General features: G+C 42.7%; 1 protein-coding gene across 1 annotated transcript; it reads left to right on the top strand.

Moving 5' to 3' along the window:
- The first annotated feature begins 315 nt into the window (after positions 1–315).
- Positions 316–22,929, top strand: MTIF2 (mitochondrial translational initiation factor 2). The gene is made up of 13 exons (XM_056852640.1): positions 316–528; positions 3,059–3,179; positions 5,560–5,731; positions 6,351–6,511; positions 8,635–8,811; positions 12,833–12,972; positions 14,151–14,275; positions 16,758–16,962; positions 17,888–18,140; positions 19,702–19,842; positions 21,155–21,319; positions 21,944–22,084; positions 22,732–22,929. Exons 1-13 carry the CDS (start codon positions 319–321, stop codon positions 22,899–22,901), a joined length of 2,181 nt encoding a protein of 726 aa, XP_056708618.1. The 5' UTR covers positions 316–318; the 3' UTR covers positions 22,902–22,929.
- The last annotated feature ends 928 nt before the right edge of the window (positions 22,930–23,857 follow it).

Below are 23,857 nucleotides of genomic sequence, written 5' to 3'. Positions count from 1 at the left end.
GAGTTGCATTCAGAAGGGATAATACTATTCACGTTTTGCTTCTCCTTTTGATAATAACTTTAAGGTACAGATTCCTGTCATTAAAATGAATGGGAACAAAGGAGAATATTGCCCTTTAATAGTAACATAGAATAGAGTTTCCCCTCTCCCCTGATGTAGGACCTACCCAAATTTCCTCTTTTATAAGGTGAAAGGTATAGCTCCCATGCTCCTTTGCATCTAGTGAACCTCCATGTTTTAATGTATCACTTCCAGTGTTCTTCACACATCAAAAGGTGGCTTGTTCAACACCACTTTTTCTTTATTTGCAGAGAAAAAATGAACTGGAGGGTCATGCTGACACTGGAGAACTTGGCTTACTTGCATCGGGCTTGCAAACAGCTGCATTCTCTGTCTTATGGGAAAGTTCACAGAACACAGTGGAAGCCTGTACTAGCATCTGCCTACCCCGTGTGCCCGGTTCAGCTGCACCCTCAGCTCTGGCAGCCAGACACCAACTCACAAGTCAGGCTTTTAACTACCAAGGAGGTAATTGACAGTTGCTTTATTCTTGTTCCTAAGATCTCCTGTCATGTATCTCCAGCATGTGAAATGAAAGCCAGCTTTGTTTGTAAGGGACTTTTCAGTTAATATGTTGAACTGGTTAATTTTGGGGGGGGGGATGTTGTGTATATGTCTCAGATACTTTTTGAAAACATTAAAGTTGTGCTTTCCAAGTAAAATGACCAATTAATGCATTTAGCCTGTCTTGAAACTACAGACTGGTAAGAAAAGCCGATGCCAAATGAGATCTGAAACAGATCTGTTAACTCACTGTTTCATAAACATGTTGAACTCAGGAGTGGGGGGAAATGGGTAGCTTCTGAATACACTTGCTTCTTCCTTCACTATACCAAGCATACATCTATTCATTGGGCTGAGGGCAAGGAAATCTCTAAGCAAAATAGCCACATGTGTGCAGCTTCTTGTGAAAAATCTGTGAATTGGAATGAAGGACTATTACAGTGTTTTCAGCAGGAATTGTCTTGCCAGGGTTCAGTCCCACTCATCCAGCAATTCCAGCTTTGGGAGGTAATGGGTGACAAGGACCGGCAGTAATGTCCAAGGAGGAACCAGTACCAGCCAGTTGCCTTGAGTTGAGAGAGACACCCCAAAGTCCTCTGCAAGAGGCTTCTGGTCCCCTCCTGCCCACCATGTAGTTTAGATGCTAGTTGTTCATATGACTTTCATAAGAAGAATTCGCAAGTGCTCAGAGGCACTCTTTTAAGAGGACTTTATTCCAAATAAGGAAAGAGGAGCGTGCCTGTTATATTAGGTGCTGTGGAACACAGGCAGGATAATGCTGCTGCAGTTGTCTTGGCTGTGGGCTTCTTAGAGGCACCTGGTTGGCCTCTGTGTGAACAGACTGCTGGACTTGATGGACCGTGGTGTGATCCAGCAGGGCTTTTCTTATGTTCTTATGATGCTCCACATATTTGCAAGGGCATATTGCTTTGGTGGTCTTGATGGCTAAAAACAAAGCAAAAAGGTGTAAAACTTTTTTTTCCGGGATTGTGCAGGGGGCATATTTTGGAGGAAACTGAAATATATTTAATACTGACTTTCTTATCAAACCTAAATTTATTTTACTGCTTTAATAACATAAAATGAATAAGATATATGAAATTCCTGAGAACAATTCTTAAGGTTCCTTGGTATGCACCCTCTATGGCCCTTAGATTATAAACTGGTCTTATATCACTTATAAATTTGGCCTGGCTAGCAGCTTTTAGATTTAGAATCCAAATTTTATTTATCAGTGATTGTCAAAAATTGTTCTTTAAAGGTGAGAAGTTAGGCACAACCAAAACCAAAAGACTTGGGGGGGTGAGCCCCCATGCTCCAGGATAACTAGCCATCACCAGTCTCCTTAACTAATCCTTCAGCCAAGAGACCAAGGGACTCTTGGTCTAGCTCTACTGGGTCTTAAACAAAAAGTCATCCCTACAAGGTGGGACACTTGCAAGGTGAGTTGCACAAAACACTCTGGTAGCTGCAGCCAATAAAGGGCTAAAACACTTGATTCATATTGAAGCTCCAAAACCCAAGAACACCACAAAATATAACCAGTAAGGTTTATTAAAGGAATGTGCAGAGATATACGGTATATGATCATTCAGCAAGGATGAAATGATAAAAGCTAGATATCTAACCTAAGGCACTTCTACAAGCATTGGTTCTCTAATCCAGATGTTACCTGACCAGACTGAGTCTAAACATAGTTTCAAAGTTCCAGGCAGGTGTTCTGGCCAGCAAGAACCCAACCTGGTTCAGAATCAAGAGGAGGGTTGGACTAGATGACCCTGGTGGTCCCTTCCAACTCTATGATTCTATGACCCAAAGGCAAATACAATCCAGACAAAGGGCACAGACTAGAAGGAAAGATCTTCCTTTTATGCCAAACTGTCTGCATGATTCTAGTTGAGCAATCAAATGTGTTGCTAACCAGGTGACCTTAACCGATCAGGTGTGTTGCCAGCATGAGACTACGTACTCTGCAGCTGTACCTAGTCCCAATTAAGTAAGTCACTTTCCCCCATCCAGGGGTCCTTGTGTTAACAAGATGGAATGTGTAGGCGAAACTCCCTCCCAGTTCCTGGCCTTGTAACCTCCAGCCCCCCACGACTTTAATCAGATTACCATTTCCTTCTTATCTTTGCCCTGTTTTAGTCCTGACCAAATCAAAATGTATTTCAAATTTGACAGAAGCAGCAACCGCATAAAAATTGAGCATGGCTTTGGACATGAATGAGATGCAGGAAGAACGGTGTGCTTCCTTCTGTGTGGATCTGTGTCAAGTCCAGAGTACTTGTATTTTCACGCCTGTATTTCATATGCAGTGATAGGAAGCATGTTAATAGCATCGAACTTTAATTTAATTCGTATGAAATAATGTTAACTGCAGTGCTAGCCAAACTAACTTACAGATACATGATCAAGACTCCTTGCAGCTTCTTTTGAAACACTACCTCTTCAGTCCTTTCCTTAGCCTTGTGCTCTTCTTTCAACACTTTTGTAGAGAAAGAAATCTGGCAAGGAGAAACTCCTACGGATTAAACCAAAAGTGGAGAAGCAAGAGGTTGAGATAATGGCTGAGATGACTGTGAAAGCCCTTGCAAAAGCCATGCATAAAGACATAGGTGAGCCTGATTCTTTGTGCAAATAATGCATTAAATTTTCACAGGGCATCATCTGCGGGTCTTTCCTCCCAGCGGTTCCTGCTTGAAGTCTTTGTGCTGTGACCCAGTGTGTGAATTTTATTGCAAAGCCTCTGGACTGTCTGGGCTTAGCCTTCTGCTTTTGACTGGTCAGCTGAGTTGTATATTCTGCTCATTGCACTTCGGGCTCCCACTCCCTCCAGGATGCCTGGATACTATTTTAAATCACATCAACGGGCCCAGAGAGAATGCCTCCTTCAAGTTAAAGAGTTACCCCCAGGTCTAAATGGATGCCTGCATGGTTAACAACTCAGGTCGAGGCAACCATAAAAGGCAAAGAGGATTCGTTTAAAAAGTGGAAGTTCTTTCCTAATGACGTGAACAGAAAAAGCACAGGTTCTGGCAAAACAGGTGTCATTTGACAATAAGGCAAGCAAAAAGAAAATGTGAGGAACACATTGCTAAAAAAAAATTAAGACAAACAATAAAAATTTCTTTAAATATATCAGGAGCAGGAAACCAGTAGGGGAGGTGGTTGGGCCTTTAGATGACAAAGGAATGGAAAGATTGCTTAAGGAAGATGGGGAGATGACAGGGAAATGAAATTAGTTACTGGTATTTGTGTCTGTTTTCAATGAAAATGTGGGGCATGTACCCACGCTGGAGTTACTGTTTTTGGGAAGGGTGTCTGAAGAATTGAGTCAGATTCAGGTGACAAGAGATGATGTTCTAGGACTACTAGACAAGCTTAAACTAATACTGGATTGTTGATCTACAAACTAGTGTGTTAACTCAGCTTTCAAGCCAGTCTAGTAGAAAGAAGGAAATGTCACCCCACTTTTTAAAAAGGGTCCAGTGAATGACAGCTCAGTTAGCCTAACATCCATTCAAGGTAAATTAGTAAAAGATAAAGCTAGTCCCTTGTGCAAGCACTGGGTCATTATTGACCCGTGGGATGACATCAGGATGTTTACTAGGCAGACTATGTTTATGGGGTGGTTTGCCATTTCCTTCCCCAGTCGTCTACACTTTACCCCCGGCAAACTGGGTACTCATTTTACCAACTTCGGAAGGATGGGAGACTGAGTTGACCTTGAGCCAGCTATCTGAAACTGACTTTCATCGGGATTGAACTCAGGTTGTGAGCAGAGCTTCAACTGTAGTACTGGAGCTTACCACTCTGCACCACAGGGCAGTAGAAACTGTAATTAAAGATAAAATTATGAAGTGCATAGGGGAACAAAGCCTGCTGAGGTGAAAATCAGCATGGCTTCTCCAAAGGGAAGTTCTGCCTCAACAGTCTTTTGGAATTCTTTGCGCAAGCTTACAGACATGTGGATAAGGGTGATTTGGTAGATGTTATGGACTTCAAAAAGGCTTTTGATAAGGTACCTTCTCAAAGACTTCACTCTCATGGGATAATGGGATGGTTAAATAACAGGAAGCAGAGAGTAGGAAGAAATGGACAGTTAATTGCGATGGAGGGAAGTGATCAGTGTGGTCCCACCACACACCTGGAGTTGGCACTCTGCTCTAGTGGGCACCATATTATACGGCGCCTTCTGTTAATAATTTTAGAAATAATTTTAGAAATGATACTTTATGGCTTTAATGTATTTTATTGTTATAACGTTGTTTCAGTGTTGGTTACCCACCCTGAGCCTGGCCTTGGCTGGGGAGGGCGGATTATAAATGTAACAAATAAATAAATAGGAAGAATCTGTGGCTGTAATCCTGTGCACACTTACTTGGGATCAAGCCCCACTAACCGCAATAAGATTTACTTCTGAGTAGAGATGCATAGGATTGCTGTGTGTCTGATACCTGCTGATTTGGAGTTTTGTAGGGATGCTTATGTTGCTCATTACCCCCCCCCCCCCAATTTTAATCATTTTACGATTTCCTGCCTTTCCAGTGCCACAAAGGCCTGTGAAGGGGGGTTTGTGCAAGCTGGCTTTCATCCTCTGCAGCATTCCTCACTCATCTGCTTCCGATGGGCCTGAGCTGCTTTCATCTGGGAAAAAGTTTCAGTTAAAGGAGTTCACAGTAAAATTGGTCCCAATTGGAAGCTTTTTTTTTTTTATGCCTCATTGTAACTCTTTAGCTGGCTAGGCTTAGATTTCCTTCACTGCATGTAATATTTGAAAAGGAGAGTTGTAATAATAAAAAGCGGTGAAATATGTGGCTTATATACCAGACTCTGTCAACGTAGCAGAAGCCTGAATTCTGTGACCACTGTAGTAGTAGCTATAGGCCTCCTCTGTAGACTGCAGCATTCATGACAGAGGATGTTTCCATCTTGCGTGTCTTCGCCACAAGGTTAAGCATGATCAGATATGTGTCTTTTTGCTTCTCTAATCAGATCACATATACGAAGCTCTGTTGAACATGGACATTGATTTAGATGTGCTAGAACCAGAGTCGGTCTTAAATGAAGTGTGGATCAAGCACATTATTAAGACATCTGGCATGAAACCTAAATGGGCCAAGCTAAAAGAGGAAAAAGTCAAAGAAAATAAAGATGCTGTAAGGAGGTAACATCTTTGGTTCTTGCTGTGTTTGCTTATAGCCCTTCTTTTCTGTAACTTTTTTCCTATCACTGCTTAAGAGAAGCGTTGAGAGATAAAACCTTTTAGTTCAAAGGGGTTACAGTGTTCCATTCAGCCATGCGTTCTTGATTCCCGTAGAAAGGTCACATCCAATCAATCAGAGTCTGTCTGTGTGGAAAGGCAAAGACAGAAACACTTACCTATTTTTTATTCAGTTGTGATTTATATTCTTTAAGATTGTCTTTTATCACTCCATTGATTTCACACTTTCCTGTTTGGTCTTATGATTACCATTTAATTTATCTGGTAAAGATAAGGCTATTTATCTGTAGTTTATTACTTAACAGCTACCTTGAAGATACGCCAAAAATTATAACCAAGTTACTCCAAAATGCTCATCTGCATACAGGCACTTTTTTGCACTGGACTTGGAAAGGACACATCTGGACTGGACTTTACTGAGCTGTGGCTTGAGGATGATGATCACATGCAGAGATTGGTGTTGCTTCGCAAAATTAAGGAGCCCATTAAAAAGAGGCGGTTGAGGAAGAACCCAAGGACAGTTTCTGTGCTCACAGACCAAATGTGTTTCTGTTTGTTGCAGGCCTCCCGCAGATCCTGCTTCATTAACCCCAAAGCCTCCAGTTGTGACCATTCTGGGCCATGTTGACCATGGGAAAACAACTCTCCTTGACAGCCTGCGAAAAACTCAGGTGGCTGCAATGGAGGCAGGAGGCATCACCCAGCATATCGGTGCCTTTCTAGGTATGATTTATTTGTCTGATAACTCCCTTGTTTAGATTTCCTCTGCCAACTGAATGTTTGATGGGAAAAATTGTTACTAAGTGCCAAATGTTTCATGATCTGGAGTACAATTGATTTATTATACTCTTAAAAGAAAAGAAAAGTAACTTGACCCAACATGAATTTAATTAAGATCCAAAAAGGTTAAGACAATATAAATATATGGGCTCAATATCTATAAGTTAAAAACATATGCTTTTAACTTATAGATATTAAGCCGGTGTAGTTATATGATTACACTTTTAGCCTGCTGTTCAGTCCAAATTGGCTTCTAAAGTGGCCCACAGGATCAAACAGACTGTAAAAATTAAAATGGAATGCAAATGTTTCTTGGGGAAAGGATTGATCTGGATCCAAGGACAATCAAGGGGAACCCGGCTGCTTCCTGCCTCCCGCTGGTGGTCCCAGCGATGGTCCTTAGAAGCCGGAGGCGAGCTGGGCTCAGTTGGATCCAGGGATGTTGGAGGGATGCCTGTCTGCTTTTTGCCATCCTTCTGAAGGCCTTATTGATGACAGTAAGAAGCAAGAGGGAGGGGAGCCGGATGCAAGCATGGTGGAAGGGTTCCTGCCTTCCTGCTTCCTTACCATGGTGGTAAGCTAGGAATCAGGATGCCCCTGGTTCCAATCTGACCTCTGTCACGAAGTCCCTCTGCAATAGAGGGAGGATGACGATAATACTTCTTATTTCACAAGATTGGTGCTAAAATTACAATTAGATAATGCATGCAGTGCATTTTTGGACATATGGCTGAGTTAAGGCAGGGAGCCATCTTCCTGGCTAGACTGAGTTGGAAGAAAGCATGGGTTTTTTGGTTTTTTGGCAGCTGCATTTACAGTAATGTTGAATCCAGTGTGACCCCAAGGCTTTTAACTGAATCAACAAGGGTCAGCTGAACTGGCATCAGAAGTAGGGAGGCCCAGTGTCCTTCAGGGTCTCTGCCTTCCCAGCCAGCATTGTCTGGTCAGGATTTAGTTTCATTTCTTTTTCACTCTGAGACATTTAAGCACAGAAGACAGGCAGTGATTCAGGACCTCTCCTGCATTACCAGGAGATTTGGATACGGAGAAACAGAGCTGGGTGTCGTCAGCCTGTTGAGGACATCCCTCCTCCCCTCTTGCATGGAGTTCCATTGAAAGCTTCCTAAAATGAGAAGCCCTCGACAAAACTCTGATTAGCTGTAATGTCTGAATATGAGCACCTCGGCAAATTAGAATTTGTTTCCTCCCCAGAAACCTGGATTGAAAATCACGTTAATAGAATCATAGAGTTGGAAGGGACCACCAGAGTCATCTAGTCCAACCCCCTGCTCAATGCAAGAAATTCACAACCACCTGCCCCTCCACATTCCCAGTGACCCCTACTCCATGCCCAGAAGATGGCCAAAATGCCCTCCCTCTCCTCACCTGCCTAAGGTCATAGAATCAGCATTGCTGACAGATGGCCAGCTAGCCTGTCCTTAAAAACCTCCAGGGAAGGAGAGATTACCACCTCCAGGGAAGGAGAGATTACCACTTTGTAATCCTAGTTTAGTTTGTGGGGTGGAAATAAACTGCAGATTGCCCATGTGTCTGCATTCAGATGCCATGGCAAACTGGAGTTCGATTGGAAGCCTCCTGGTGTGGGGACGTTCTGATTGTGCACACTGCAGAAGATGGGACCAAGAATGCATGAATATGAGGACAAGATTTGTTCATGCTCAGTTCAGACAGAGGCTTGCTGTGACATCTGAATGTGGACCAAACAAATGCTACCAGCCTTTGCAGTTCTCAGTCTGGCCATTTAGTAGTTGATCCTGCTTTAAATTTCACATCAAGGAAGACGAATCCCTAGCCTAAGGAAGAATTCTTCAAAGTGAGCTTTGTCCGCAAAGAGGGCTTACAGTAGAGCATCGACTGCAGCAGTTTTAGCAGGTTTCAGTGTTTAGAAATCGGATATTTATGTTTAGAAAGAATTTATTTTTAGTGACACATTATTGCTACCTTTACAGAAATGGTAATGTGTTCAGAATGCTCCATGAAAGCAGTGTGAGAAGCACCGAGTCTGTATTCAAGACATTGTGTGTGTGTTTCAATTACTTTCACAGTGCATTTGCCTTCTGGGGAAAAGATAACTTTTCTTGATACTCCTGGCCATGCTGCGTTTTCAGCCATGAGAGCAAGAGGTACTCAGGTCACTGATATAGTCATATTGGTGGTAGCAGCAGAAGATGGAGTAATGAAGCAGACTGTGGAATCTATTCAACATGCAAAAAATGCCAAAGGTACTTTTATGTTAAGGATAAGTTCTACTTTGACATAATGCACGTAGTCCTGTCTACCCTCAAGGTCATCGGTACATTCCTTATCTTTAGATGCATAAACAAGAGAGGTATCTCTTATTGTAAGCTACCTTGAACCAAGAGGAAAGGCAGGATGTGTGTGTGTGTGTTAAGTGCTGTCAAGTCGCTTCCGACTCATGGCGACCCTATGAATGAAAGTCCTCCAAAATGTCCTATCTTTGACAGCCTTGCTCAGATCTTGCAAATTGAAGGCTGTGGCTTCCTTTATTGAGTCAATCCATCTCTTGTTGGGGCTTCCTCATTTCCTGCTGCCCTCAACTTTTCCTAGCATAACTGTCTTTTCCGGTGACTCTTGTCATCTCATGACGTGACCAAAATACGATAGCCTCAGTTTAGTCATTTTAGCTTCTAGGGTCAGTTCAGGCTTGATTTGATCTACAACCCATTGATTTGTTTTTTTGGCAGTCCACGGAATCGTAACACTCTCCTCCAACACCACATTTCAAAGGAATCTATTTTCTTCCTATCAGCTTTCTTCACTGTCCAGCTTTCACACCCATACATAGTAATAGGGAATACAATGGCATGAATTAATCTAGTCTTGTTGGCCAGTGACACATCCTTACACTTCAAAATCTTTTCTAGCTCCTTCATGGCTGCCCTTCCCAGTCTCAATTTCCTTCTGATTTCTTGGCTGCAGTCTCCCTTTTGGTTGATGGTGGAGCCAAGGAATAGAAAGTCTTGAACAATTTCAATTTCCTCATTGTCAACCTTAAAGTTGTGTAATTCTCCTGTAGTCATTACTTTTGTTTTCTTGATGTTCAGCTGTAGTCCTGCTTTGGCACTTTCTCTTTTAACTTTCAGCAGTAGTCGTTTCAAATCTTCACTGTTTTCTGCCAATAATGTAGTGTCATCACCATATCTCAAATTATTAATGTTCCTCCCTCCAATTTTCACTCCACCTTCATCTAAATCTAATCCAGTTTATTCCTAATTATATGTTCTGCATATAGATTGAAGAGATAGGGAGATAAAATACATCCTTGTCTGACACCTTTGCCAATTGGAAACCATTCCGTTTCTCCATATTCTGTTCTAACTGTGACCTCTTGTCCAGAGTACAGGTTGCGCATCAAAACGATCAGATGTAGTGGCACACCCATTTCCTTTAAAACCAGCCATAGCTTTTCATGATCCACACAGTCAAAAGCTTTGCTGTAATCTATGAAACACAAGCTGATTTTCTTCTGAAATTCTCTCGTATGCTCCATTAACCAGTGTATATTTGCAATATGATCTCTAGTGCCTCTTCCTTTTCTGAAACCAGCTTGAACATCAGGCATTTCTCGTTCCATATATGGTAACAGCCTTTGCTGTAAGAATTTGAGCATCACTTTACTTGCATGAGAAATTAATGCGATGGTCCAATAGTTGCTGCAATCTTTGATGTCTCCTTTCTTGGGAATTGGAATGTAAATGGATTTTTCCAGTCTGTGGGCTATTGTTTTGTTTTCCATATCTGTGAGCATATTCTTGTCAAGATTTTGATGGACTCCGTTTCTGTGGCTTGGAATAGCTCTATTGATATCCCATCTGCTCCTGGTGATTTGTTTCTCCCGATAGCTCTCAATGCAGCTTTCACTTCACTTTCTAAAACTGTAGGTTCTTCTTCAAAAGATTCTTCTTGGAAAGAATCTTTTATCTTTTCATCTCTTCTGTATAGTTCTTCAGTGTATTGTTCCCACCTTTTCTTTATTTTGTCCTGTTCAGTTAATGTATTTCCATGCTGATCTTTCAGCATACCTAACCGTGCTTTAAATTTCCCTTTGATTTCTTGGATCATGTGGAACAGATCTCTTGTTCTTCCTTTTTTGTTGTTCTCTTCTCTGTCTTTACACTGGTTATTATAATAGGTCTCTTTGTCTCTACGTGCGAGTCGCTGGAACGTTGCACTTAGACTTTTGATTCTATTTCTGTCACCTTCTACTTTAGCTTTTTGTCTATCTCTGGCAATTTTAAGAGTTTCCTCAGACATCCATCTAGGTTTTTTTCTTTTGGCTACAGGAATAGTCTTTGCACATTCTTCCTTGATAATATCTCTAGTTTCCACCCATAGTTCTTCAGGTTTACATTCACTTGAACTCAGTAATGCAAATCTGTTCCTTACATGGTCTTTAAACTCTTCCGGAATATTGGTTAGATTGTATTTTGGTGCTATGAATGTTTTGGTGTTTTTCTTAAGCTTTATCTTGATTTTCGATATTAACAATTCATGATCTGTACTGCAGTGGGTTCCTGGTCTTGTTTTGGCCGCGAGAATAGAGCTTTTCCATCTTCTGCTTCCAATTATATAATCTATTTGATTTCTATACTGGCATCTGGTGATGTCCATATATACAATCGTCTATTTGGTTGCCTGAAACATGTGTTTGCAATGAACAGATTGTTGTCTTCACAGAATTCTATGAGGCATTCTCCTGCTTCATTCCGTGCTCCTAGCCCAAATCTGCCAGCAACATTTGATTCTGCTTTGTTTCCTACTTTTGCGTTCCAGTCACCTATGATTATCAGCATATCTTGTTTAGGTGTGTGATCAATTTCTTCCTGAACACTGGCATAAAAACTTTCAATTTCTTCCTCATCAGCATTTGTAGTTGGGGCATAAACTTGAATGATGCTTATGTTGATAGGCTTTCCCTGAAGTCTGATTGATATTATTCGGTCAGACTTTGCATTATAGCTCCTGACTGCCTTTGCTACATCTCGCCTCACTATTAAAGCAACTCTGTTTCTTCTCTTTTTGTCATTCCCTGAATAAAACACTTTGTAATTTTCTGATTGAAAATGTCCTAATCCAGTCCACTTTAATTCACATACTCCCAGGACTGATATGTCCATACTTTCCATTTCTTGTTTAACAATGTCAAGCTTACCCTGATTCATGCTTCTCACATTCCATGTTCCTATTATATGCGTCGAACAGCTTCGGACTTTCCTTTTGCATCTATTCATGTCAACCACTGAACGTCCTTTCGGCTTTAGTCCAATCGCATAATTAAGAACAGCGCTACTCGTACATGTCCTCTGCTCTACCCCAGTAGCAGATTGAGTACCATCCGACCTGGGGGTCCCATCTTCCAGCACTATATCTTTTTTCATTTTGGATTGTCTCATCATAGGGTTTTCAAGGTAAAGGTTGGTCAGAAGTGGTTTACCAGTGCCTTCTTCTGCGCACTACTAACCAGAGTTAGCCGTAGTGGCACTGCCGTTGTCTACGAAAAATCCTCCGCCGGTGTCACCTTCCACTACTGCTGCTGCCCAGTAGCTAACCTTCAGGGATTCCTCTGCCCCCATCCCCATTGGAACTGCCTGTTCTCTTCTGCGGATGTGGCCGTTGATCCCTTAAGGGGGTGGTTGCATCTTCATCTGGTGTCTCAGCTGTGACCATTCCGTCTTGAGTGACTCTGTTAGGAGTTTAGTCTCTTGATAGAGTCTAGACCCCTTATGGTATTGCTCTCAGCTTCCCTGACACACACAAACCCCCTCACCACATTAAGGTGTGCATCCAGAAGGGGGAAAGGCAGGATACAAATGTTTAAATAAATAAATAAATATCAAGAAGTTGTTCCACTGGAAATGATTGTGGTGTAGTGGTTAATGTGTTGGACTAGGATTTAGGAAACCAGGGTTTGAATCCCCACTCTGCCATGGAAACTTGCTGGATGACATTGGGCCAGTCACATACCTCAGCCTCAACCCTGGCAAGTATTTGGATGGGAATACCAGGGGCGTGATGTGGAAGCAGGCAATGGCGAACCATCTCTGAACGTCTCTTGCGTTGAAAACCTTTGGGGTCGCCATGTCAGCTGTGACTTGATGGCAAAAAAGCAAATAAAACTTGCTTTTATTTGAAGGAAAACCTCTTTTGCTGGGGGGGAAATATTTAATTTTGTTTGATCTCATTCTTCCTCCCTCCCCTTTTTCATTGCTGTGCGGCTCTTAGTTCCAATTATTGTTGCCATCAACAAGTGCGACAAGCCAGAAGCTGATCCTGAGAGAGTGAAGAAAGAGCTGCTCGCTCATGATGTGGTTTGTGAAGACTACGGAGGAGATGTTCAGACCATCAACATCTCAGCCTTGAAGGTAATGGAGAATTCCAGGGCCATTGTTGTGTACTTGAGTTCTGGAAAATGAGAATTGTGGTAATTCATCCTGGTAAATCAGGCACATTGTGTCAAAAAGTTAGAATGGAAGTATTTTTAATAAATAAACAGTGCCATGTTCATCTGGACTGTTTTCACAGCAGGCTGACTTCCTGAAATCTCTGTAGTGTGAACATCTGCCTTGAACTAGATTGCACATAAGGGACAAACACATGTTAGAATATGAGACTTTTGCAAATTCAATTTGGCTCATGATCTTAAAAGCCTGTTTGAACTTTCCACAGTCTAGTTCCAGGTGGGTTTCTACCGTAAGGTGTATCATTTAATAAATGTTATTATTTAATTATTTAAAATAAATGTTTTGGCCTGCAGATTAAAGGAAAGTAAGGTAAGAATTTCAACGATCAAGCACTACCACTGGAAAAAAAACCTTGTCTTTGGTTGCCACCCGCCTCACCTCTGCAGGCCGGGGCACCCAGAGCAGGGCTCAAGGAAAGGATCTTAAGGATGGACAGTACAGGAGGAGTGCAGACATGCTTGTGAACCTATTGTTTCTGTACAGGAGAAAATCCTCAAACTGATACATAAATCAAACCAAGATTTAGTTGGTTAATTGGGAGGAGACAGTTTTGGGTGTTCAGAGCAAAATTTTTATTTGTGAAATCTAATTGTGAGAACATAAGATAAAGCCCTGCTGGATCAGACCAAGGCCCATCAAGTCCAGCAGTTTGATCACGCAGTGGCCAACCAGGAGCCTCTAGAAAGCCCACAAAACAAGATAACTGCAGTAGCATTCTCCTGCCTGTGCTCCATGGCACCTAATATAATGGGCATGTTCCTCTATTCTGGAGAGAATAGGTATGCATCATGACTAGTAGCCATGGGTAGCCCTCTCCTCCATGAACCTGTCCACTCCCCTCTTAAATCAACTTAAAGAATCAATCATACATGTTTAAAAAAACCCACACGACAAAAGTTGAGGGCAGAGAAAAACTGACTGATGCTGACGCGGCTCATGAATACCCAGCCAAATGGTGGCAGCCTCTAATTGGTGACTGCAAACATCTGAAGTAATGGGTAGATCTATGTGCTAAGGCTCCATTTTCTTGACCCTGTGGTGGCTTGTGATTCTCCTCTGAACTCTGTGATTGGGCACAGGGTGACAACTTGATGGCTTTGGCGGAGGCAACTGTCACGCTTGCTGAAGTGCTGGAACTGAAGGCAGACTTCATGGGCCTAGCAGAAGGCACCATCATAGAAGCTCGTACAGACAAAGGAAAAGGGTAAGGTGCCGTGTCAGCGCATCTTTTTCATTTTCTGCCAGAACTACTAATCTGTTGCCTAATCAGTTATATTGGAATTCCCAACTTCGCTTGAATGTATACTTATTTTTAACCCACAATAATTTTTGGCTCACCATTTAAAGCAAGAAAGGTGGAACTGAAATAGGGTTGGATCCAACGTTCTGTTACCTCTGTCAATTGCAGATCTTTCCATGTGAGTCCTCCCCCCAGCAGTCCTTTCAGACCCTAGGAAAGATTATTCCTGGAGTTGTGGGACCCGTATGGACTAAGGTCCAGTGGGTCGGAAGGCTCCCATGGGGAAGGGCGTGAAATCGCCCTTTCAGTCTCTTCTGTCAGCAGTTCTGCCTCCTTCCTCCTCCCCAGGGCACAGCCGCCCACCTCTCATTGCTGTTATGAGTCTCACAGCTCCAGGAATAAATAAATTTACCTGAGGTCAGAGAGGACTGTTGTGGGGAAGGGAATGTGGGAAAGAGCCACTATCCTTGCATCCACAGATCACTGGATCCGACTCTAGACTTCATTGTAATGTAACCTTTCTTTGGTAAAGCTCCTGTTATCTGAACGCTTTATAGTAATAAAGCTATTTATCTATAAAACAGTTTCCTTCTAAATAAATTTAGGAGGGTTTTGTTTGTCTGGATTTGGTAATCAGGCTTTTTCCAGTGTTGTAGGGCTAGGTTAGTTCAGGAAATTTCTATGTGAAACTGACCAGGGTGTGTATGAAAACCATGGAGAGTGGTAGCAGTACTATTTTGAAGCAGTAAAAGTGTTGAACTGTGAAGACCTGAGTCATCAATGGGTGGCCCTCAAGCAGTCATTCTTCTTTGCTTTGAAGTAAATTAGGTAGCCTAATAATGTCGGGATAATCTGAAGTGGATGTACATGGCGCTGAGCTGCTGGAAATTAAGGACAGGATACAACTGAGATCAGTACATGCTTGCGTACTGAACTATAAGCAGTGGGCACAATCCTACACAAGTGAGATGTTACTAAATCCCATCCAGAGTACTGAACAAGTCTTTGTTGCGGCTATACTGTGGTTTCAGTTGGGCTTTGGGTTGCTTCACAGATCATGGCAGGCGCCACAGGCTGCTCCAGCTGCAGCAGAACGCCTGTCTTACAGGCCAGAGGTCTTAGATTCTGTTCACAGCATCTCCAGTTTAAAAAAGAGGGGATGGGGAAATCTTTCTGTCTGAGACCCTTGCCGGTCAAAGTAGCTAAAACAGAGCTAGGTGGAGCAATGGTCTGACTTGGTATAAGGCAGAAACTTGCATTCATGTGATATATGAACTTGCTAATGTTTCTTGCATTGTGCCCATTAAAAAAATCCTGATCCAGAATATTTGTTATCTGTATATTATAGGCTGGCATAACAACTTTGAAACTTTTTGGAAAGTATTGATAAATGCATATCTTCTTTTTCTACCATATGGCAGTTTACAGTATAAGGGGAGGGGCTGTGGCTCAGTGGTAGAGCATCTGCTTGGCATGCAGAAGGTTCCGGGTTCAATCCCTGGCATCTCTAGTTAAAGCAGGGGTGGGGAACCTTTTTTCCGCCAAGGGCCATTTGGATATTTATAACATCATTCGCGGGCCACACAAAATTATCAACTTAAAAATTAGCCGACCAAGCCCCAAGCAGTCAGCTGCCCCAGATGAGCCCCCCACCGCACGCATTCTGGCCCTAACCCGTAACCCTTTCATTGTCGCCACTTCCGCCCCCAGCCGACTTGTAGTACAGAGGGAATACGTTTCTCCACGGTCCGGGTGGGAAAGGGTTAACACAGTTTCTTGGGCGGTCCTAGCAGCTCCATAGCTAAAGACTCTTCTGCAAGGAGGGGAAAAGGTTCCTTTTCTCGGCAAAACAAATTCACATCTGCTTTGAACAGAGGCTATTCCTGTCCGCCGGAAAGGGCGGATAACCAGTCTTAGATCTTTCTGAGCTAGAGATCTGCCAGGACCCACAAAGGGCCAGACCAAATGATTTTGTGGGCCTTAAACGGCCCCCGGGCCTGACGTTCCCCACCCCTGAGTTAAAGGGACTAGGCGAGTAGGTGATGTGAAAGACCTCTGCCTGAGACCCTGGAGAGCTGCTGCCGGTCTGAGTAGACAGTACTGACTTTGATGGACCAAGGGTCTGATTCAGTGTAAGACAGCTTCATATGTTCATGTGAAAACCTCAGAAAAAATATTCAAACTGCAAAATACACAGCATTTGAAAGCCTCAGACAGATTCACAGTGTTCCTATCTGAGTCACCCATTTGGGTGGAAACCACTGAAAGCGTTTTTCTCTTTTCTGTCTTTGACCACCTTCTCAGTGCAATGGGGAAAAACTTGAACAGAAATGACCTGGTGAAGTCCCATTTGTATTTTGCTTTCACAAAGCATAAACTGACATGATCCTTCTGTTCTTATGAATGTGGAACCAAATGTAATTTTCCTTCTTTTCCCCCCCTTTAGTCCAGTAACCACAGCTGTTATCCAAAGAGGAACTCTGAGAAAGGGCTGTATTTTGGTTGCAGGAAAAAGCTGGGCCAAAGTGCGCCTGATGTTTGATGAAAATGGCAAGCCAATGGAAACTGCCTCCCCGGGCATGCCAGTGGAGATTGCAGGATGGAAGGAGGTTCCTTCAGCAGGAGAGGACATACTTGAAGTAGAGTCTGAGGTACCACAGTTTTTAGATTTGAACCCAGAAACTGATTCAGCCCTGCCAGGATGAGTCAGTTATCCCAGACACCAAACCTGTGGAGTTATAAGAGGACCAGCTGTGGTATAGTGGTTACGAGCGGCGAACTCTAATCTGGAGAACCAGGTTTGATTCCCCTCTCCTCCACATGAGCAGCAGACTCTAATCTGGTGAACTGGGTTGGTTTCCCCACTCTTACCCATGAAGCCAGCTGGGTGACCTTGGGCTAGTCACAGTTCTCTGAACTCTCTCAGCTTCACCTACCTCACAAGGTGTCTGTTGTGGGGAGAGGAAGGGAAGGAGATTGTAAGCTGGTGTGATTCTCCTTAAAAGGTAGACAAAATCGGCATATAAAAACCAACTCTTCTTCTTCAAAGAGATTCTGGAGGGAACAAATGGTTCGGTCTTACAGCTTGGCTTCAAGTATAGAATGCAAGAAAAGATTAACATGACTGGAACTGTAGCCAGTTGTGAGCTCGCTCTGTCCCATTTTGTTAGAACAACTCTCCCTGTTTCATGAGTGTAGCAGAGAGGAGCTCCTCATTTCTACCCCTTCCCTCTAATTCCACTCCACCCCTTTCTCTTTGCTCTGAGCTTATTGCAGGTGATAAAAGGATCTGCAGAAAGCAAATTGCGTAGAGCTTTATCTGCTTTTCTAAATCATAACAGAAATGGATGGATTTCTATATTGAAAAAAATAATTAGATGAAACCTTCATATTTAGATGCAGTATACCCCGCATAACCAATGCTGGAAGTAAACGATAGGGGATGGTTGACTCCATTAGACCCTGGCTGTGAGTTTTTCAGAGGTATCTGTCTGACTCACTGCTGAAGACCTAATGCTAAGCTAGATGGACCCTGCTCCAATCTAGCACAGTAATTTGTTGTGTTCTTCTGCCAAGCAAAGAGCTCACGAAGTTATCGACTGGAGAGTCTTTGTTGAACAACAAGAGAAAATAAAGAAGGATCTAGAGGTCATAGAAATGAAACAAAAGGAGCACAGAGAAGCATACGAGAAGGAGCGAGAGGGCTTGACCAACATGACCTGGAGGGAGAGACAGAGAACCATGTACAAAGCCAAAAGGCATCTCATGTATTTGCGGCCTAAGGAAAGAGTGCAGAGTGACAAAAACAAATTGCCCATCATTATCAAAGGTTAGGTTCTGTTTGCTTCTTCGTTATCCTGATGCTCAAAGTCACAATGCGAGGCTGAACTTTTTGAGCCCCAGCCTCAGCCCACAAAACTTACTGTCCACAACACAAGAAGCCCTGTGAGGGAAACAATGCAAGAGGAGCCAGGCTTGACTCAGTGTGCCTTTCTTTGTGAAAAAAACATAGCAGATTATAGGGAAAGAGGGAAATGCCCTGAGGGGAACTGGGGCAGCAGGGACCATAAAGAGGCCTCCAGGAGGGCTAGAGAGGAAGCTAAAATGAAAGTTGTTGCGATAGCAACTGTTAGGGGAGAAGCCATAGGAGTACTGAATTCCCCTTAGCTAAGATTATGATGTATGGTAGTAAAGGAAATTGTAAATAGCATCTCTTGTCCAGTAATGGCATCTATCTGATTTGTAATGGCCCTGGACCCCAGCTCTCCGACAGCATTTAAATCTGGTAGTTTGAGAAAGTTTATGGTGGCTCTCTCAGAAATGGGGGGGGGTCAATTAATGGATGCTGAACAACTGGTGCCACTTTGAAGGTTCCTAATGTCCATTGAGTTTCAGCAGCTTGGAAAACCATTGCTTCTAAGCGGAAGACTCACAGGTACATGGATAAGGAAGCCAGGTTCAGTTACATCTGTCAAACTAGGCATGGGAAAGTCAACTTGGCCACCTAAGCTAGAATACAGGCCAAACAGATCCAGATAGTTTTGCTGGAGTTGGACTTCCTTTCTTACTCTGAACTGAGCAAAACTCTAATATGGATAGAATCCCAAATCTAAGCACTTATTTTCTTAAGGAAGATTATGTTAGAACTAGTGTTGTTAGGTTAAGGTCCCCTGTGCAAGCACCAGGTCATTCCTGACCCATGGGGTGACGTCACATCCCAACGTTTACTAGGTACTTTGTGTACAGGGTGGTTTGCCAGTGCCTTCCCCAGTCATCTTCCCTTTACCCCCAGCAAGCTGGGTACTCATTTTACCGACCTCGGAAGGATGGAAGGCTGAGTCAACCTTGAGCCGGCTACCTGAAACCGACTTCCGTTGGGATCGAACTCAGGTTGTGAGCAGAGCTTGGACTGCAGTATTGCAGCTTACCACTCTGTGCCACGGGGCTCTTATTACAAGTGTATTACAAGTGTTATTACAAGTGTAAATAAAAATATAATTTTTCTCTCTGCTACAATCAAGGAATTTATACTCTGGGGTTTGAGGGGAGTCTTGATTTTTTTTCTTGTTACCCACTTTCTCTTCATGTTGTTATTTTGCTTCTTTTAACATATTTCCTGATTTATAATACATTCCTTGTGTTCTTGTTGTAATCCGTGTTGATTTGTGTAAGTTGTTATGTACACTAAAAATAAAAGAGGTTTTTAAAAACAAATGGAACAAAAGCCCTTAGGAACCTTTCAAAGTTGCACTTCTTGTTCAGCCCCCGTTAATTGAATTGAGACTGGTCCTGGAATTCCTGGTAGACAAATCTTAGTAGTTGATATTCCATAATTTGTTTTTTCTTGCTGTTTTTCCTGCATTGCAACTAATGCACTCTTGTCCACCCAGGTGATGTTGATGGTTCAGTGGAAGCCATTTTGAATATCCTCGATACCTATGATGCTGATGAGGAGTGTGAATTAGACGTTCTCCATTTTGGGATTGGGGATATAAGTGAAAATGACCTAAACCTTGCTGAAACATTTCAAGGTAGCAGATGCTGAGGTGATCTGTATGAAATGGTGTGGCTCTTTGATGGTTAGGAGACTGTGATTTCACTTTTCCAGTAGCATAACTGGCAACTCAGTAAATAGCTGAGAAGAGTGGGATCAAGCAGTGCTCTGATACAGAGATGTACATTAAGCATGCCACACTGACTGACTGAATTATCTCTGCATAGCAGAATGGGATGTGAATCCCCATCCGTGTCATAAGAGATGGGAGGATGCATTCTAACCCACACAAGTTGTTTTGTACTGTTATTGTATTATTTAATTTGAAACATTTATTAGCCATCTTTCTTCCTTACCGAGCTCAGGGTGGGTCACAATTTAAATTAAGTACATAAAAAAAAATAAGAGATGTCTCTCTGATGGCATCTGCTTGGGCTGTATGTGCAGCTTCTGATCCAGGGTTGGAAACCACACATGCAACTGTGCTTCTTCAATGTTGTACATTCTGGATTGGGGCATTAGCATGTTGGGTTGGATCCAGGGGTAATTTCCACTGATGCAAGGGATTGCCATCAGCAGAATGGGACTTTTCAACCTCTCCCGTTTCCACTGCAGCCTGAAATGTTCCCCAGAATGCTCATTCTAGTGGATCCTAAAGAACAGCATGGGGGACGAATTGGGGGTCTGCTATAAAATGGGGGGATTGACAAAATCCCCCTCCTCCCCATTAATGGAACTTTACTGGTGAATCCAACCCATGGACTGTCGTAAAATACATGTCGCTACAAACAGGAATCTGGTTGGGAAAGTGGTGCAAGAAAATACAGTATTTTTAATGTTGCAAGTGAAAGTGGTTCACCTTGGGGCTGTGTGAACTCTGTGTAACTACAGCGTTTGAACAGATTTGGGAGTTCTGGGAGAAGAATTCAGCATCATTAGAACCTCAGCCTTTCTTCTTTTTTATTATAAAACCTCAGGTCCCTGTGGCTGTGAAGTTTGTCTTGAAAATGTATTTGCAAATCTCAAAACCACAGTGGAATTCCCAGTAGGAGTTTTCAGCCATCTGGATACTATGTAACTTCTTGCCTATTTCCATGACTTGCAGATTCATGCAAAATAGGCAAAGATGCACATTTTCATAATCCATTCACATTGCTTAATGGTTCTGATTTTGTCAGGATGCTACAGAACCTTTTCTTTTCCCATAACAGAAAGTGTGCTTGCAGTCCAAGCCTTAGTGTTTAATAAGCAGAACAGCTCATCTTGTATTTAAGTGCTTGTATTTAATAGCGATCTTTAAGAAACACAATAACTTAATTTATTTCTCCTCCCCCCTCCCGACCTGCCAGGTATTGTGTATGGGTTCAATGTGAATGCAAGTAAATCTATTCAGCAGTTGGCTGCTAAAAAGGACATAAAGATTAAAGTCCACAATATCATCTACCGGCTGATTGAGGATTTGCAGGCGGAGCTGAGCTGCACGTTGCCCCATGTTGTGGAAGAGCATATATTAGGTATAACTGAATAAATACTGGGTGCTAAGGTCAAACGATGGGGAAGGTTAGTGCCTTCAAGCTGCTTGTGGCTTCCCAGCCATAACCAACTAGGTTATATTAGGAAACAGGATGCCAGACTAGAGGGTCTGATCCAACAGGGCTCTTCCGGTGTTCAGTGGACAGTAGAACTTGTAGTGGAGACAGACTTCTAAAACTCTTAATATTGATATGATAAGAAACAGTGCTCAGGAGTCTGGGCCTGCCATGACTCTGAGGGAACACAAACAATACAGCATGTCCTAATGGATGTCAAATCCGACTTCCTGAATATCTTAAGACTGAAAATGTGTGCCCGGTGCCAGCTAAAATGGCAGTAACAGTTAACTGAATAATGTTTTCAGGGACAAAGTGGCTCCTTGCTCCTCCCCCATTAAGCACACTGCACAATAAAAATGATACGGTTGACACATTCTCAGTTTACATTGAGTTTGGAAAACCTAAGTACAGACTCTTTTATTGTGGAACATGTAATATTGACTCGAACTAGAACTTAGGTTTTTGAGAATTGCTCTGTAACTGGGCATATCCCTTTAGGAAACAGCTGAAAATTATGAATCTAATGCTTCCATTTATTTTCTGCAGGAGAAGCTGCTGTTTTAGCTACATTTGAAGTCACAGTAGGGAAGAAAAAAGTTCCAGTAGCTGGCTGCAGGGTACAGAAGGGACAACTAGACAGAAAGATGAAGTTTAAAGTAATTCGTAAAGGAGATGTTGTTTGGTCAGGTAAGTGACTCCTTACTTGCTAGTTAATTTCAAGGCCCAGTTTTCATATCTCTTGAGTCATTGAGGATGCTGCTTACCTATGACCAGGTTGCCATCTGACTGTAATTTTATGCCTGATTATCCGCCCCCCCCACAAGGCTGAAATTTGGTTGGCAGTTGAGAAGTTAGTTACAGGCCAAACAGAACTGGAATTTAAATAGCTCTGCATTACAAAATAAAAAATGGATCCGTGCCACTGGGAAACTTCACCTTACTTCACCCAGTGCTTCATTTTGGCACAAGGCATTCTGAAAAGTAATGTTTCACAAATAGTAGTGACTCACCAATAAGAGACTATAGAGTTCAGAGCTCAGCATATGCTTCTAAGTTCTGAAAGCGTATTATTGGTGGCCACTAGCCATGGTGGCTGAAAGGAACCTCCACATTCAGAGGCAGTAAACCTCTGAATACCAGCACCAGGAGGCAACACCGGGGGGCGGGGGCGGGGAGACCTTGGCCTTTATGCCCTTGTGAAGTCCCTCTATGGCAACTGGTTAGCCATTGCGTGAGACAGGATGCTGGACTAGATGGGACTACTGGTCTGATCCAGCGGGGCTCTTCTTATGTTCTTATATTGCAATTATATTTTTCATATTCATTGCATCTAGGCTACTTGTCATCACTGAAGCACCACCAAGATGATGTTTCTGTAGTGAAGACTGGCATGGAGTGTGGCCTCAGCCTGGAGAAAAACGTAGAGCTGCAAGTTGGCGATGAGATTGTTTGTTTCAGTGAAGAGGAGGTTGAACAGAAAATTTCTTGGAACCCAGGATTTTGAGTTTTACAGCAGCTGATGTGAGACAGTGGAATTAATGGCCCAAACTCTAAGCAAAACATGGAGCCTTTTGGGAAGCAGGTTGCACTGTTAGGAATTACAGCTCCCACCCTGACATTTCAGAAATGATTACTGGGGAGATAATTTGTTTTTACTACATTGTGGTAGTTTCAGCTGAGGATGACAGGACAACCATTTTAGGAGCTGCAAAATGGGACATAAGTTGGTTGGATGCCTGATCTATACTGCAATTAAAAAAAGAACCCACAAGAACTCAGTTCCGGCTGGACCAAAATATAATTTTGCTGGGCATATCTGACTGCTTGAGTATTTATTAAAACATGGGGGATGAGGATGATATGGTGGTAGGGTTTTGATCAAGCGGGAGAGTATTTTAGAATTTCTTACACATAGCAGTATCTTTGTATTTTAGGATACAGATCCCCCTTACACTTGAGCTCTCAGGAACCATGTAAAACCTCAGCGTGGCACCCCAAGGATGCTGTGGCATTCACAGATGTGACTCATCCTTACACTTAAACGTTTCCTGTTTTTCCATATTATGTCCTAGCAGTAACCTCTTGTCCAGAGTACCATTATACTACCACACTAAAAAGCTCTTTTCTGTTAATGACATATTAATCGCTAGGGAGTGGCAGGTAAATCACCCAGCCCCCGCTTACAAGTGGGTGCTTTTCTAAAAATGATTAAGGATACAATCAGATATCTAGTCTCTATTTAGTGGCGCCCTAGAGAAAAAGGGAACACATCGCACAGTGGCAGGTGATGGTCTTGCCCTCAGCTTAACTAAACCTTGCATGCCTGCTGTAAAGATGGTACATTTGGAAACCGTTGTAGAATATGCTAAAACATGAGCTGTGAATTGAGTTGCTGGGTCAAATGTTGTCTTACCATAAATCAATAGGTAGGCTTAGTCATGCAGCCATCTGCAATATGGA

This window comes from Euleptes europaea, chromosome 7 (assembly GCF_029931775.1).
Source record: "Euleptes europaea isolate rEulEur1 chromosome 7, rEulEur1.hap1, whole genome shotgun sequence".
NCBI classification, from domain to species: domain Eukaryota; kingdom Metazoa; phylum Chordata; class Lepidosauria; order Squamata; family Sphaerodactylidae; genus Euleptes; species Euleptes europaea.
Note: the sequence above shows the minus strand (reverse complement) of the source record. Positions and strands in the feature narration are given on the sequence as shown.